Raw genomic sequence first — 16349 nt, forward strand, 5'->3', positions numbered from 1 at the left:
TAGTGCATGAATACCTATTGGTACCAAGAAGAAATATGTAACAGTATAGCTTACATAGCCAGATGCAGTGTTTTGTTCCTGCACCTGCTCAGCTGTGTAAGTAAAAGTTAGCATTTGCATTTTTATCTCTGGTTTTCCTTTTAGCACCTTGCCATAGCTATGTGTATTACTGTGTGTATGTCTTTAGTTTCATGAGCCTGTCAGGGTAACGTGTAAGGCTGAGGCAAAGATGCCCCAGAACCCCTGAAAGGGCTTTGATCTAATGACCGGAAAGTTCTGAAAGCAAGCTGCCTCAGCTGGGAAGCGTGGTCCACTGAACCTCCGTGTTCTACAGGACGGTTTGTTTTTTTCTGTATGTCACACTCTCCTATTAACCCTAAAGTCCTATCCCCTGAAACTCGAAAGTCTCACTTGCTGGGGATAGATTACAGCTCTTAGAAATCAGGATAAGTAACAGCCAATGAATTCCACCAACCCATGGGCTGTTTTAGATAACTACTGGGAGTTAGAAAAACCTCAGAGAGTGTTTCTCTTTCTTTTGGGTGTAATCCTATTCCTCCTGTTAGTAGCGTGGTATAAACCACGGCTATAACTACACCAGTTTCATAATAGCAAAATCAATCCCAGTGGTGCGGGTCATCACCGAGAAGCAGCACTCCTTTTCTTCCCCCCCAAGTTCAACACTTCACTCATCTCTCACCTCCACCCTTATTTAGGGCTTGGAGCACAGCATATTTGCTCCTCAAGACCATGCACAGAAGCCTTATGCAGTGCACCGAAAAGCCAAACGCTCTCTCCTCGGCAACTCTCCTTTTTGAAAAGCTTTCCCATCTTTTCTTTCTTCAAGCTTTTCAGGGTTCCTCTATTATTTTCAGGGATCGGATGCAATTATGGGAGAGACACACTCACTGGATGGCCAATTGAGAATTCAGCTACAGAAGACAGACATTTCTATAAACCTTTTTGCCATCTCTGTGGCTGCCCTACTTTTCCTTCCTTCCAACAGGAGAAATAGATGTTTGCTTACCACAGGAGGGGAATGAGGAAAATGCAATGTGGGAAGATGATCTCAAAGACTAGCGAGCATAACCAGAATGCTATGGGGATGAGAGAACTGTGGAATATGTTCCTACAATGCACTACTGCAACAGTTGATGTTTGTGAGGAGCACGTGGGGCAACTTTGTGAGGATGGTCAAATTCAAACATATTAATTCCAGAATTACAAAAATCAGTGTAAATAAATTCAAATTCATCTCATAGTGTAGACACAGCCTCAGTCAGCAGTCACCACTCTTTCACTGCCAAGCTCTGAAAACAGCAGAATGGAATTAAGGGTGGCATGGTATGTATTGCTATACTTACTTCTGTGATGTTGCTGGCAGGATTGCATTCAGAACTGGGCAAGTGGACAACAGATGCTATTTTCCTACCACCCCACTCTGATGGTGGCTTGATGGTACGCAGCAGTGCAGAACATTTAAAAAAAATACTGCCAACTCCCTCATATGACCTTGTAACCCTCCAGCAACTCCCTTTTGGGAAAAGGGCATCAATTTAAGCAATGCTGGTCTTCCATGCAAAATCTGTATAGCATGAGTAAAAGAACAAGACAGACCAGACTTCACAGCCCATGATTAGTTTCATGGCTCTGAATCTGGTAAAAGGGAGACAAAGTTGCACAGGCAACCTTAATTTTGCCATTTCCTAAGGGCTCTTCTTAACCACTGAGAACAATGATGTTGCCACGGTCAATCTTCTGGAGTCTGATTCAGCACGTCTGGTAGGAATGCACTAAATCACATTTACGGGCTATTTCCATCGGTACTGGTACTACTGTTCCTTCCTAAGGGTTAGAGAAGTTGATGGGAGTGTTTGCTCCCATCACCTTCCCGCAGCACAGACAACACAAAAGCTTGAATTAAGGTAAATCAACTCCAGCACCATAATTAACGTAGCTGAAGTTGCATACCTTAATTCGACCTTTCCCTTTACTGTATACCTAGCCTAACTGTTAAGTGCTCTACTTTGAAAGCATAAGGTTTTAACATAGATTGGGGGAATATAGTTGTATATTTATAAAATATGAATTAAAAACAAGACAAAATTTTCCCCCGTCTTCCAAGTTTCTGCAGCTTACTCAAGTATGGACAAGTGGCTCCATAGTTGAAGCAGAGAATAAACAAGCCCTGTTTACACCCTTTAGCTGCTCTGAGAGGAGTGCACATCTTCACTTTTGGGAACGTCTATCCAGTCAGGGTTAATCTTTCAGAGTTCAATTTCATGCATCTGGTAGAGACACACAAAATCGATCTGTCTGGGGTCGACAGTCAACCGCTGTAATCCTTGCTATCACAAGAAGCAAGGGAGGTTGACTGGAGAAACACTCCCATTGACCTTCACCAGTGAAGACAGTCAGGTAAGTCAATTTCAGACAGGCAGTTCTAGCTACGGCAACTGCATAGCCAGAATCAATGTATGTAAAATCAACTGTTTTGTCTAGTGTAGACCTGGCCTGAGTAGCATGCACAGGTGTTACAGCCATGGTGTCCAACACATTAGCCGCATGTGACTATTTGGCCGGTTTAGTGAACAATATTTTTTCAGAATAATGTGACTAGCTCGCTACAGCAATAGCCACTATAGTAGATTCTGCTTCAGAACTGTTTGGACACCACGGCATAGCAGTTTACTATCCATCTCCCTTCCAAAGGGGAAAAAAATAATCCCCTATTCACACGTATGACAAGGAAACAATTACTGCTACACTACTTGAAACTTTAGTAGCAGAACCTAATTTCCCATTACCAGCTCTCATTATTTTAAATACGTTTATTGTAAAACTTCAGACGTTTGGGTTTTTTGTTGTTTTTTTTTTAAAAAGTCAGATCTGTGCCAACTAAACCTAGTGATTATCCACAATGACTAAGCAAAAAAGAGAGGCTAAACGAGGGCAGAGAGTAAGGATTATGCACTGAAAGTTAGCACAAAAGGTTAAAAGAAGGCATGCAGAAGAGAGGTTACAAAAGGCAAATTTGGCATCCACTACAAATCCCGACCTTGAATCGGTTTTGATAAGTAGGCGGTGAACCGTCAGGACAAAGGTCTTAAGTGAGCAGTGAACCTGACTAACTTGAAGTTTATAGCATGTATAACAAACTGAACCAACAGAACCTGTAGGACAGTGAAGTTGTATGCATTAAATTGTCTTCAGTAAGAGTGATTCCAGCTTTGAAAGAGTCTAACATTTTTGTTATATATCTATACCTGTATCTATCCATATACCTAACGCTTGGAAATAAATAGCCCCAAACTTCCCTGGTTCTCAGATCCCAAACCCTCACCCCCAGAACAAATGTTCCCAATAACCTTTTCCATCCTTGCATGGAATTATTTTTATGTGCAGCACCAAAAAACCCAAAAACCTCACTGTGGGTGCTCTGCTAATCAGTCATGAGGCATTTGAATCTCTTCTGAGCAGACAGAAATCCTGCCCTAGATGTCTCCCGTACCCACCCAGACCTCAGACCCCTGTCACCATCCTATTCCCAGGCAGTCTCCTCCCACACACAGTACTACGAAGTTTTGCTCCCACTCCAGAGCCATGGGGAGGCCCACAAAAATCTAGTAACCCCAGTCTGCAAGAAGAGTTAATCTGGCCAGGGGAAGCCCTGATCCTTGGTTCTCCCCCTCCCCCACTCCTCCAGGGTGGTTTTCAAAGAGGGGTCATGACAGTTTCCTAAAGGCAGGACCCAAAACTACGTGCAAGGTATCTTAAAATCTCTTTTGTCACAAGATCATGGTACTGACCAGCTCCAGAATCACTTAAGTACAATATATTTAAGCTTAAAAGCCTCAGTTTTATCTATCACTTTTTCCACCTAGAAATTTATGTTGAAAATGCTTGTCGCACACTAATGACTTGCAGAGCAATAGCTCTCCACAAGCTTAAGTCTTTGCTGACCTTCCATTATGGTCAAGAGATAAACCTGTTCAATAAATCTGTTCATTTTTCAGAGAAATCTCTATCACCCTAAACGGCTCACAAAAAAAAAAAAAATACACACACGCACTTGGGTCTTCATTGTCAGATCTCCCCAGGACCCAGAACATACCCCACTTAAAAATTTAACTGGAGTTGCTCAAGTCTTTAACTCAATTTTTGTTTTTGTTTTAAAAATTAAAAAAAAAATGCACATGCTTCATTTAAATCATTGTTCTGGGGTGGGAATGAGAAGTTCAGTATGCAGGCTGCACCAGGGACAGAGACAGAGACAACTTGACCATTGGACAAACTGGAGCAGCTGCCCCAAGACCCACAGAATCAGTCACAGCTTTCTAGAACGTGGGTGATAATACCACAGAACTATGAACTCTTAATGCCCTCTCAGCTGTTTCTGTTAAGCATTATCTCAAAGGTGACTCTCTCTCCTGTTTTCCCAGGACAGTCCCTTATTTAAGCTGTCTCACAGATGTCCTGACTTTAAGAAAATGGGTAAATTGTCCTGTATTTTGTGGGGCGCTTGTTCCCTGGCACCTGGTTTCTTGAGGCAGCAGCCCCCACTGCCAGGGGGCTCCTCCATTGGGTGGCTGCTCCACTCTCTGGAACCCCAGAGAGAGCCCCCACTCCCAGTAAGCTCTGCCATGAAGCAGCCTCTTAATTCCCTGGTGGCAGACTGTGGAGCCCCCATCCTCCACTCCCCCTCATCAGGAGGCTGTGGAGCCACCATCCCTGGTGCCTCATTGTGAAGCAGCTGCCCCCACCACTGATGAGCCGTGACATGAAAAAGCAGGCCCCACTCCCCAGAGTCCAGTTCACGTTGCCTATGGCAAATAGGTAGTCACCCTAATTACATCACATAACTGGCTGGAGGGATCTTGAGAAGTCCAGCCCCCTGCACTGGGGCAAGATCAAGCAGCCCTAAATCAGGAGTTGGCAATACAATGGAGGTAGCTAACCACGGTTAGCCTCTGGAGGACCCACAGCCTCTTCATTTGCCTGAATCTCCACAGATATTGGGAACTTCAAGCTGCCATGGTCGTGGATTGCCATTCCCAGCCAACGGGAGCAGAAGAAAGAGGCGTGCAGCAGGACACCACTTCCTCAAGCTTCCACTGGCCAGGAACGGCAATCCAACAGGAGCTTCAAGAGGGCATACATGCAAAGGTGCAGGTAAATAAAGCAGTGGCAACCTGGTGAACCAGGTCTGATACGTGGACTTTAAATGGATGAAGCTTTCTGGCTACTTTTAACCTGTGGAAGCTGGAGCAGCCCCCTGCCTGCTGTGGGCAGGAGGTGGCTCCAGCCCTGCTGGAGCAGTCCGTATGTGCAGAAGGCCCAGCCAACGGTTGTTCCAGCCTGGCTGGAGCACACCCTGTGCATGGCAGGGGGACCACTCCAGCCTGGCTGGGCTGGAGCGGCTTCCCTTCTTTAATCAGTTAAATTTAATGTTTAACCAATTAACATATTCAACAGGATTTTACATGTCTAGATCAAACTGTACCCTCATTATAGCAACACCCACATGAGCTCCCAGACTAACACATTTGCAGCAGCTCATAAAAACAGTTTTCAGACACATGCAAGATGACTACTGTGCTATATATGAACCAACTGCTTACTGACCCTGAAAGCATAAGGGAAACAGCAGCTTCAGCTCTGAAAGAAAAATATGGTAAACTAGTAAGAATGTTATTACTCAGAAAAACTGTACATACTATGGTCGTTAACACCACATTTCGCACAATATATTTTCTCTATAGAAAGATAAATAGCTGCATTATCAAGCCTCCTGCACCAGGGATATCATACATTCTCGACCAAAGTCTGCTCTTAGTTACAACACTAAAAAGCAGTCCTGTAACACGTAAAAGTCTAATAAAAATAATTTATTAGATGAGCTTTCATGGGACAGATCCACTTCTTCAGATCTGGAAATATTTGAACTTTTCTGAAAATTCAGAATTTTCCAGATCCAAAGAAGTGGGTCTCCCCCACAAAAGCTCATCCATCACCTAACAAATTATTTTGTTAGTCTTTTAAATGCTAAAGGACTGCTTTTTTATTTTGTGGAGATACAAACTAACATGGCTACCTCTCTATGACTATTAGCTACAGCAGGGTGAGAGCAGAATTCAACCTAAAAAAACTGAAGTGTCCTTATGTAGACTGATTTGTAGGTAATCTTGCAAATATATTCTTTGATATGCAGTTCTACATGGCTCACACATCTGTTCTATGGTTATTAAAACTGGAATACTTTAAATGTAAAACTAAAAATAAGACATTTGTACAGTAAACAGTCCATTTATCGGACTAATGGGGGGAGGGGTGTCCGTTATTTCCAAAAGTCCATTAACTGAGGGCTTACTGCCCCGCCAGCTCTCCCAGCCAGAGTCCGCCCCCCCCCCCAAAATAAAATAAAACAAAAACAGCAACAACCCTGCCACTCACCAAAGCCACCATTTAAGGAGCCACTGGATCCTGCCCTGGCTCATATCCCACCTCGCCTCTGGGACCCTACCGCTGCACCTGGCTGCAGCTACCTTGCCGCGCACGGCTTGAGGCACTCACTGCACGGGACTAAAGGCACCTTGCCATACACAGCTACAGCTGCCTCACCACATGCGGCTTGAGGCACCCGCTGCACGTGGCTAATGGTGCCTCGCCATGCATGGAGGTGCCGGCCATGTGCCGCTGGAAGGGACACCCTGTGGCCTCTAGGAGCTGCCGCTGGAGGCACCATGCGCTCCTCCCACCAGGGTGCAGTATGTGGCAGCAGTAAATCTCCCCCACCTCCTTCTTTTGTGGCGGCAGGATTTACGGATCTCAGGAGACCTGGGGAATAACAGATGTCTGTTGTTCCCAAAGTCCACTAAATCAGGGTCTGTAATATTGACAGTCTACTGTCTGTACTGTCCCTTTTAACATTTACAAATTGCACTGCACACTGGGAACAGAATGATTTAAGTTGTTGTTTCCGAGCAAATATTTATTTTATTGCCAGGTCACTAGCTACATCTGTCAGAAGTTTTTTCAGTACTGCTACCTGCCAGGCAAAAGTTGGCTTAGTCAGAAAGAATTACTAACGTCACTAACTGTATGAAATACTGTGGGTGAAGAGAGAATTCATCAGATATATACAGACCCTGTCTACACAAGCAGGATGGCCAGTATTCACCACATATGCAGTTCCACTGATCCCAGCAACAGCAGGATCTGCAGCATAGGCAAGTCTTGCATGTTCTCACAACATCTAACCCTATTCAGATGTATATTAATTTAATTCAATTTCCATCCTGAAAGAGGAAAGTATTTACATAACCCAAGTCTTATTTATCATCTAGACTGCACAGCAGATAATTTTCCCTTTTAATCTTTTATTTGATGGAAATTTGAGGCATTACCTACAACAGCAGATAAAGGCTGCATCTAGACTATTAGTTAAAAAAATCAATATTTATGAGAAGCGATTATTTAAATTTGTTTTTATAAATTTCTCTTCAAGCATCTACAAATGTTCTAGACACCATGTGTCTGTGTCAAGTTTCTGCATCCTCATTTCCTTATTCAATTTCAACCTCGTGAGCAATGCATTCTCGGTACCTATCCCACAGTGCCTTAACCCCTATTGCTTGGGAGTGTTTGATGTCTGAGTCCCACAGCTTAGCTGCCACGTGGTTTGTGAGGGGGATGTCTCTCGGGGATGGAAGGGATGGGTTGTGGGGGTGGGGGTTTGAGCCAGAAAGACAGCAAGGGGTTTGCACCAGAGCCGCACAGGGAAGGGCAGGCAGCTTGTGAGCTGGCAGGGGAGGAAAAAATCACACTGGAGCCACAAGGGGCAGGCATCTTGTGAGCCAGCAGGGAGGGTTGCACCGGAGCTGCATGGGGTGGGCAACTTGTGAGCTGATGGGGGGGTGGGGGTGTCACACCGGAGCCACGTGGGGTGGGGGGTGGCTTGTCAGCTGGCATGAGAGTTGCGCTCAAGACATGCAGGACAGGTGGGCAGTCATCTTCTGAGCCGGCATCGCACCAGAGCCATGTGGGGCGGGCAGGCAGGCAGCTTGTGAGCTGGCAGGGGGGTTGCGCCACTGTGGCTCAAACCAGAGCTGCTTGCAGGTGGTTTAAACTGGGCCGGGGGTGGGGTCAGGGTCAGATGTGTAAGAGCGGGGTTGCGCTCTCTGAGTTTGCATACTCTGAGGCCTTACTGTACATGCAACTCAATTCTGCACTTTTGTAATCCTAATCATTTCGCTTTGCAAACTACATTTACTTTTATGTGTAATAGACTTTCAATATATTTCAAACCATAAGAATCCGAGCTCTCTATGGCAGTGTCTACATTAGCCTGTCACATCAGTAATGAATCACTCTGACAGACCAAAATACTAAAAACTTTTGTGGATATATGACTTGCACATTTCATATTCATAGTGTTGAAGACAACTCTGCTGTCTACACTAGAACTTTCACAAAAGAAACTGCACCAGTAGTTAGTTAAAGATACAGGTACCTTCATGTAGACAAAACCACAGAGTACTCTGCTTATGTCCCTAAAGCACAAGTGTTTAAAGCATCAATACAGGATTATGAAATTACTTCCACCTCCATTTTGCAGACCCATGCATATTATGGGTCAGACTATTCAAAGTTAGAATACACTTGGAGTAACTCCACCGAACTAATTTAAATCACACCTGTGCATCCTTTGAATAAATGTGCAAAACTTAGACTGTGGTATTTCAGGGGCCTCTGTTCTGACTGTAACCCAGAGGCACTGAGACAGTACTAAGGTAAGTGAAGTCTCTCAGCCAACGCAGTAGAGGAGAACCTACTAACCTTTAGCTCATGTGGTAGAACACAGGGCTTTAGCTCCTGTGATCTCAGGTTCAATCCCTCTTGACAACAGCCCCGCTCTGTCGGGATTACATAACCCCCAGGAAAAAAAAAATCAGTCACAGGCTACACACAGCCCAGCGGGAGCGCAAATGCTTCAGGCTTCTCCTGAGCGCCACAGTAGGGCCAAAAATGAGGGGTTCCGGGTGCGGAAGAGGGTGAGGACTCCAACTGATGGGCAGGGCCTGTGCACCCGCGTGAGGTAACAGGAAGGGTCCCACCGCTGAACTGTACAAAGGCTGAGGCAGCCGCCAAACGCACCGTCCTTCTCGCTGCGGGACGGGGGTGCTTTCTAGCAAACCCTGTCCAGGACCAAGGGCGATTTTCAAACCCACCAACCTGGCCCACCCACGGGACTCCAAAGCAGCATCGCCCGACTTCCTCCTCCTCCCCTGCCACACACCCGGGCACCTCTTCACGCCGGTTTCAAGGGCAGCCCCACGTGCTCCCACTAGGGCGCCGCACGCTCCGCCCTCCACAACGGCGCCCCCCACGGTATTCAGGCGCGGACCCACCAGCCAGCACGATACGGGCGGTCGGGAGCTTTGCGCCCGGCCCAGGCGGCTGAAGCTGGGAGCACTTCGCCCGCAGCCCCCTCCCGCGCCCCGGCACTCGCCTCCTCCAGGAACTTGCTGACGTCGTACACGCGATAGTGCAGCAGGATCCAGGTGCTCTGGCTGTGGTTGTGCTCCTGGATCTCCTGCAGCCGGTAGTAACGACCGCGCCACTCCTCACACCCGGCCTCGCCGGCACCCTCCGCCATCGCCCCTCGCTGAGCAGCACAACGCCCCGCGCGCGCGCGCCCGACCCTCCTAGTAATCCCGGGGCTCTGGGCGGAGGAGGGACACACCATGTGACTCCGTCTCAACCCTCCTTACGCCCTGAAGCCGATTGGATCTGAGGCCGCGCCCGGCCTATGAGAGCACGGGCTTTCCCCGGCGCCCCTCATTGGCCGAATGATGAATGAGAGCCTGAGAAGCTGTTTTGTCACTTTAACTCTAAAAAAACTGTTGCGTCACGGCTTGGTGAAATCAGTAGGCGGCGGAGAGGGGCGTGGTCTCGTCCCTCCAAGCCAACCCCCCTCCCCCGCGCACGGCGGTCATGTGCCTCCGGATCACGTGACGCTGCCAGTGCTTAAACATCCTCCCCGCCCTTCAGCACTGCGTGAGTTTTAGCTCTGTCCCTGTTGCCTGATCCTGAGCTGGTGCTCGCCCTTTTACCCTTGATCGGACGACCCTTTCTCCGTGCTCATTTCCCGCTGTATGAACCGGTTTACAGAGCTGCTGCTCGCTGGTAACATGGGCCGGGACCGCAGGATCCACGCCCCCTCACAAAAATCAAAGGTAGTCTGTTGTCAGTTGCTTCTGGTACCACTCCTCAAGCTGCTTTGGAGCAACAGACACCTTTCAACTTCCTTCTTCCATAGGCCTTGCAGGTCTCTGATCTTCCACGGCCAGATGCCAGGTCTCTTTGGCTACGTCTATGCTAGAAAGTTCTTTGGGGGGCTTTTTCGAAAGATCCAGTAGAGCATCTCCACACAAAAAAGCATTCTTTCCAAAGTAAATCAAAAGAATGCGGCACTCCTTTCAAAATTGCTCTTCCTTTTCCTTTTCAAGAAGAGTGCCCACTTTGAAAAGCTTATTTCAAAAGAAAACATGTTGGTGCTCTGCAGGCCCTTCCCCCCCCCCCCACCTCCAAAAGAGCAGACTTCATGGGGCCTGATTTTTTTGATTCCTGGCCCATTCTTTCAAAAGAGTGAGGGCTGTGTGGATGCTCTTTTTCAAAAGAAGTTCTTTTGGAAGAGATCTTCTGGAAGGACTTCTTTCAAAAATTCTCTGTGGTGTAGATGTAGCCTTTGTGTATTGATTCAGTACAATAGACCCCTGAGATACATGCACTTGAGTTAATGCAACTGAGTGCTGTGCTGTTCAGGCAATTTGACTTATGCTTATGCCGGGGGTTGCAGAAATGCAACCCCTTGCATAAGTTGGGGGGGTCTACTGTATAGCACATTCCTACGTTCCCCTGAAGTATGAGAAGTCCCACTTCACAGGGAAAGTCTATTGTGGAGCCAGAGCAGAGGAGGGGTGTAAGGAGAGGATTTTTCAATGAAATCTGTGAAGCAAGAAATTGCCATTAAAATGAAGAAAAGCTGAGCATATCCTCAGAAGTGAAAGAAACAGAATAAATAATTCTGTATGGGTGGTAGCAGCCCAGTGCCAGTTTAGAAATGCATGCTACAAACAAGCAGGTACGTTGACACCTACTGCCTAAGGTGAAATAGACATCCAAGGCCTAGGGTGAAATCCTATTTTAGCCCCCTAGCTTGATGAATCTGGTTGAAAATGAGGGTAAAATTCCATGACAACCCTCTTTGTTTGGTTTCCTTCAGTATTTTCCAAACAACTATAATTTGATAGCTTGACAGCTATGGCTGCTTAACTTGATTTTTTTAGCCATACACACAATATCACCAACATTTCAGTGTAATGCATTTCATTACTTTTAACGGTGAATTCTCTACTGGTGGTTTGATCACAGAGTTTACATGAACCATTCTGTTCTTCCAAGCCATTCAGTAAACCAGCATTTCCCAAAGTGTGGTCCACGGCCCCCTACCAGTCCTTGAAAAAAAATGCCAGTTCTCAGAAAATATACAAGTTATTGCTATGTACTATTATTATTGTGAATCAATAATAAAGTGAAAAATTATTCATTTTTCATGTTTATATTTTTGGGCCAATAAAAAGGTACAAAAACCATGTCCCAACTATATAAAGTTTGGGCAATCCTGCAGTAAACAGTTACATCATTCTCAGTTGTAGTGGGACAGTCACAGCTCTTCAAAGCCTCAGCAAAGTCAGACTCTAATGCCAAATACAAGTAAAGGTTTATTTGAAGAGGAACTGTTCTAACATATTGTAATATATTGGGGGCAGGTGTATGTAATCCCCCTGCTAATCTCCACTTGCTAATTTATTCAGGCAATTTAATTATACTGAATTAAATTCAGGCTAGAACTCAGCAGCTATGGTATGGCATTGGCGTCCCCTCCCACTACACACTCGCCTTCAGGGAATCCACTTGCATAATGTTCCTTTTGCGTCACTTAGCATGACAGCCCACAGGGCGCACTGTGGGCACACTGCAGTGTTTCCTTTCCTTTCGGTCTGCTGCGGGGCGGGGTGAGAGGAGGTGCGAACTGCCCAAGTGCCCGGCCTGGGCGCGCAGAGGGCCAGCTGGTACCTTGCAATTTGGCAGGGGAGTGGTGAGGCGGCGCTCAGACAAGCTGTGGGCCAAGAAGGGAGCAGCAGCTCCCCTCCCAGCAGGACGTTGCTGCGGCTTAGCTAGAAGCGCCGCTCAGACCCCCCTCGAGCGCGCCCACCAGTCTCTCCTCTCTCTGCCGCCCTGCGCTTTCCCGCCTCGGGGCAGGGGGCGGGAACGCGCGCGAGGCGAGGGCGGCTGGGGGAAGAAAGGCGCGAAGCCCTTCGAGTCGGGAGCGCGCGTAGACGCCGAGACGACGGGTGGCGCGCACACAGCGGGACCGCGCGGGGGCAGCTGGGGCGAGCTTAGGTGCTGCCCGTGGCTTAGTTTGACGCCCCCATCTTCAAGTGTTGGTGTGGTGTGGTGGTTCTTCTGTCTTTTGCAACCTCAACCCCGGATAAGCTGTTGCCTCAGTTTCCCGCTCAGCTTTAGTAATGCTCCCTCCACCCCAGCCTCACACACAGAACTAACCCCTTCACACTGGGGTAAGAGGCTCAGCGGCTGAACTAGTGAGTCTCTGTCAGGGGTGTTCTGCCACTGCCCGTGGCCATCCTCCCTCATGGCCTAAGTCCAAGGCTGGGCGCCCAGATGTGGCTCTAGCCTGTGAGCAGAAAGGTGCTCGGCAAAGCGGCTGCTTGAGGCAGGTTTTTTCCTGCCATGTAGAAGGACTTGGGGAAAGAAATAGCTGGGGCAAAACTAACTCATGGGGTTCAAACTGTGTTTGCAGGGGATCCTCAAACAGCTTCCACTAGTGAACCCTGCAGAGGAGCTGTAAAGAGTCTGTGCCATCGTGGAGCAAGGCAGAGTTTTGCTTAGCCATCTGCAGGGTGAGCAAGTGAGCGTTCAGGCATGGAGGTCTTATCTGCAGAATGTGTTGGTTGCCTGTTTGGCACCGGCTTTTCTTTGTGTTTGGTATTAATATGCACCTTGGTTCAAACCACGTGTTAATGTGTCAAATTTGAATATAAAAAGACAGTTCAGCAGCCTCTCTTTGAAGTGTGTTGTGAAAATTCCTCTTCAGTAACACGCAAACTCTTAAGTCATTAACAGAATGAGATTGGAATTTTCTGGGTCACTATAGGGGCTCGTTTGCATACTTGAGTTAATCCAATTCTTGGCTTCCCACCCCCCCACTCTCTAATTTGCTCACCTTGATAATTTGTTTCTGGTTTGTCTACCTTGATTACTGTTTTTGGTTCTCTGTGCCTTAAATATTGAGTCTGTTCTGGTCTGGCTATGGTCTGAAGAAGTGGGTCTGTCCCACAAAAGCTCACCTAATAAATTATTTTGTTAGTCTTTAAAGTGCTACTTGACTGCTTTTTTTGTTTTGATAGTATACAGACTAGCACGGCTTTCTCTCTGTTATTATTCAGACTCCTGTAATCTAAACTTCAGGATAGTTTATATGTGCTCTTAGTTTAGTTTCAGCTTTTAATATGGTTGGGACTGCATTATGTGCAGCTCCACATCTCATCCTGGATTTTATTTACACAGGATTTTTCAGTTGATAGATGGCTGGTCTTTCAGTTTTGGGCCACAGATTTAATCATACTTAAACTCTTTTTAAATACATGTCATTGGATTTTAAATGTTATAGCCTGGAATAAAATTACAAATGTAACACTCATTTGTGATATTTGTTTCGTAATACCTGGTTGTCCAGGTATTTTAAAGTCATACTTTACAAACAGTCTTTTCAGAAGAATTGTGACTTTGCAGAATTTTAACAGGGAAGTTTCTTTATTATTGTTACTATTTCAATTTCAGGTAAGTACATTCCATACTTCATGATTATTCTGGGGAGCTAGGGAAGCATAAGAACAGCTGCACTTATCAGGCAATACCTAAATGTGAGGTTGGATATAAATAGTCTTTCTTAGATCACTATTTTTTTTTTGATGGAATATTTCTGTTAATTGGGATGTGGCAATTGTTATGGTAAAGGAATAAGTTGCCATGAACAATGAAAGAGCTGTTCATTAACTTCTTGTGTTCTAGGAGATCTAATTCTAAACAGGTTACAGTATAGCCTCCAGACTGGTCTTCACTGCAATAATTAAGGGCCAAGGGGTAAATCTTCAGATAACGTAAATCATTGGTGGGCAACATGTGGCCCTTGGGCTGCATGTGATTCATGAGGGAAAGCTGCTGGGGAACAGCCAAACAGGTTTTTGACCTTCCATCTGCATGTACAGCCACCCACAGCTCCCATGGGGCACGGTTTGTGTTCCAAGGTCAGTGAGTATCAGGAACATCAAACTGCAGCAGTGGGAGCTGCAGGCAATGTCTCTGCTGACGCAAGGTAAACAGCCTGTCCGGTGGCCCACCAGGAGCCTACGCCGATGAACTGGCCCACAGGTTGCCCACTGAACATAAATTGGTTTAGCTTTCATTGATTTTAGTGTAGCCAATGACAATTTACACCAGCTGAAGATCTTGATAATCATCCATTTCTATGGGAAAACCAGCACAAAGGAGCTGAAGAGGAAGAATTCTCAGCATGGATCTCCCTGCTTTGATGTTGGCCTTCAATGCTTAGGAAACTCCATCTGCCTATGATTTTTAGCAGCAATATAATAAGCATAAAATGCACCTTTGCCAGAGACATTCCAAAGTAGTGTGAGACTGGAATGAATTCCTAAGGATCATCACAAGTTTCACCACCTTCTGTTCCTAGTCCAGAGAATATTTTGTTGATTTTGTCTTCAGTAACATAAACATAATTGCATTTATATAAAAAAAAACACACACACACAATCTGCACACACTTCTCCTGGATAGAGGGTGAGAACAAAAATATAGTATTAAAAGGACAAACTTTGGTGGGGTACACTGAAATGTAATAAAGCCCATTGGATATATTATATTTTCAGCAGAGTCCAGGATGGGGAAGGACAGTTATGTGCCTCACACTCTTCTCCTCAGCCTGCCGATTACTATTGTTTGACTCAGAGGTGAGATCCCAACTAGGGTTCTGGAATAAGGAAAAACGGTACAGTGCAGAGGAATCAGACCTGCCTTTCCATGAAAGAAGGGAAGATCCTGACACAGTATGTCTCCATTCATGGGTCAAAGGGACTTGATTGGTCCCAAATGCAGACACCAGAGTGACATGGTCCTTAACATATTCTTGCCTTAAATCTGAAGCTTATTGCTTTTGTTAACATAAAATGGGCCTATAACATTACTTTAACATCATCTTTGAGGTTCCCATCACTTTTGAACACAGTGAGCATAAAATGTGATAAATTGTTCAGGTTGACTAAACTATTGTTATAAACTCCCACCTGATATTAATCAGAATGTAATTGTATTGATTGATATGGTTGATTTTTCTCATAATTTCACAATATCCTAACCATATTCTCTTATTTTTGATAATAAAATAGTATTTTTCTTTTATTATAGACTAAGATACTGAGTCGGAATAGTTAACAAAATAACATGAATGACACTAGACGCCAGTCACTGTTCTTCGTCTGTCTGCCTGAGCTACAAAAACTCTGTGCCATTAGGATTACACTGAGTTCTAAATTGGCAGAAAGTGAGATTAGGAATACACAGATGAAGATTTGCAGGTAAAAGGCAATAATTCTAAGGGTTGGCATTGTTTGAAGTAATTTTATTTTATTTAAAGTATTTCACTGTAGCGAGACCAATTAAGTTTATAGTATTTTTTTTCCTCCAACTGTTCTGGTAAGGTGTAAGATGACTTTTTTTCCCAAAAAAGCAACAAAATCCTCTATAGCTTATAGAGGTGTTCAATTTTAAGACATCTGTCATGAGCAGACCAGTGAATTAGTAAGGGAATAATAAAAGATTTAAAATACTTCCCTGATCATATGCAAAGCTGTAACTCTTTGAATGTGTCAACTGAGATAATGCCATGTTCTACAGAGATTTAGGAGAGACATAAAGTGATAATATTTTTCCAAAAAGAACACTCACATTCCCAGCATACTCCAATTACCATACCTACTGTTTGGGGTTTTTTTTCACATTTACCTTTCCGCCTTCTGGGAGAGGGAATGCCTGTTCTGAAAATGGATTTTGTTCCTTCTCACAAAGGCTCCCAAACAATTATCAGATATTTGTGTGACTGACCAGTCTGGGTGGGAAGTGAATCAGTAACTTGAGCTAGCCAGCTTTTAATACTGAACTACTGGAAAATGTAGGTTAAGCTTTAGGAA

The 16349-nt window shown here is 45.4% G+C and overlaps 2 protein-coding genes across 3 annotated transcripts in view; one reads left to right on the forward strand and one right to left on the reverse strand.

Moving 5' to 3' along the window:
* The window catches only part of CYB5A (cytochrome b5 type A), a 36060-nt gene extending 26287 nt beyond the window's left edge, over nt 1-9773 (reverse strand). For both annotated transcript variants that reach the window (XR_012644472.1, XM_074987525.1), the window contains exon 1: nt 9512-9773. Coding sequence is in view for 1 of the 2 variants with exons in the window: in XM_074987525.1 (XP_074843626.1) it covers nt 9512-9748 (237 nt within the window). In the remaining variant the exon portion in view is untranslated. The remainder of the gene's footprint in view (nt 1-9511) is intronic.
* A 5830-nt stretch (nt 9774-15603) lies between these two features.
* The window catches only part of C2H18orf63 (chromosome 2 C18orf63 homolog), a 33533-nt gene continuing 32787 nt past the window's right edge, over nt 15604-16349 (forward strand). Inside the window, exon 1 of the mRNA XM_074985863.1 lies at nt 15604-15737. Coding sequence (XP_074841964.1) covers nt 15604-15737 — 134 coding nt within the window. The remainder of the gene's footprint in view (nt 15738-16349) is intronic.

Source organism: Carettochelys insculpta, chromosome 2, assembly GCF_033958435.1.
Source record: "Carettochelys insculpta isolate YL-2023 chromosome 2, ASM3395843v1, whole genome shotgun sequence".
Classification (NCBI taxonomy): domain Eukaryota; kingdom Metazoa; phylum Chordata; order Testudines; family Carettochelyidae; genus Carettochelys; species Carettochelys insculpta.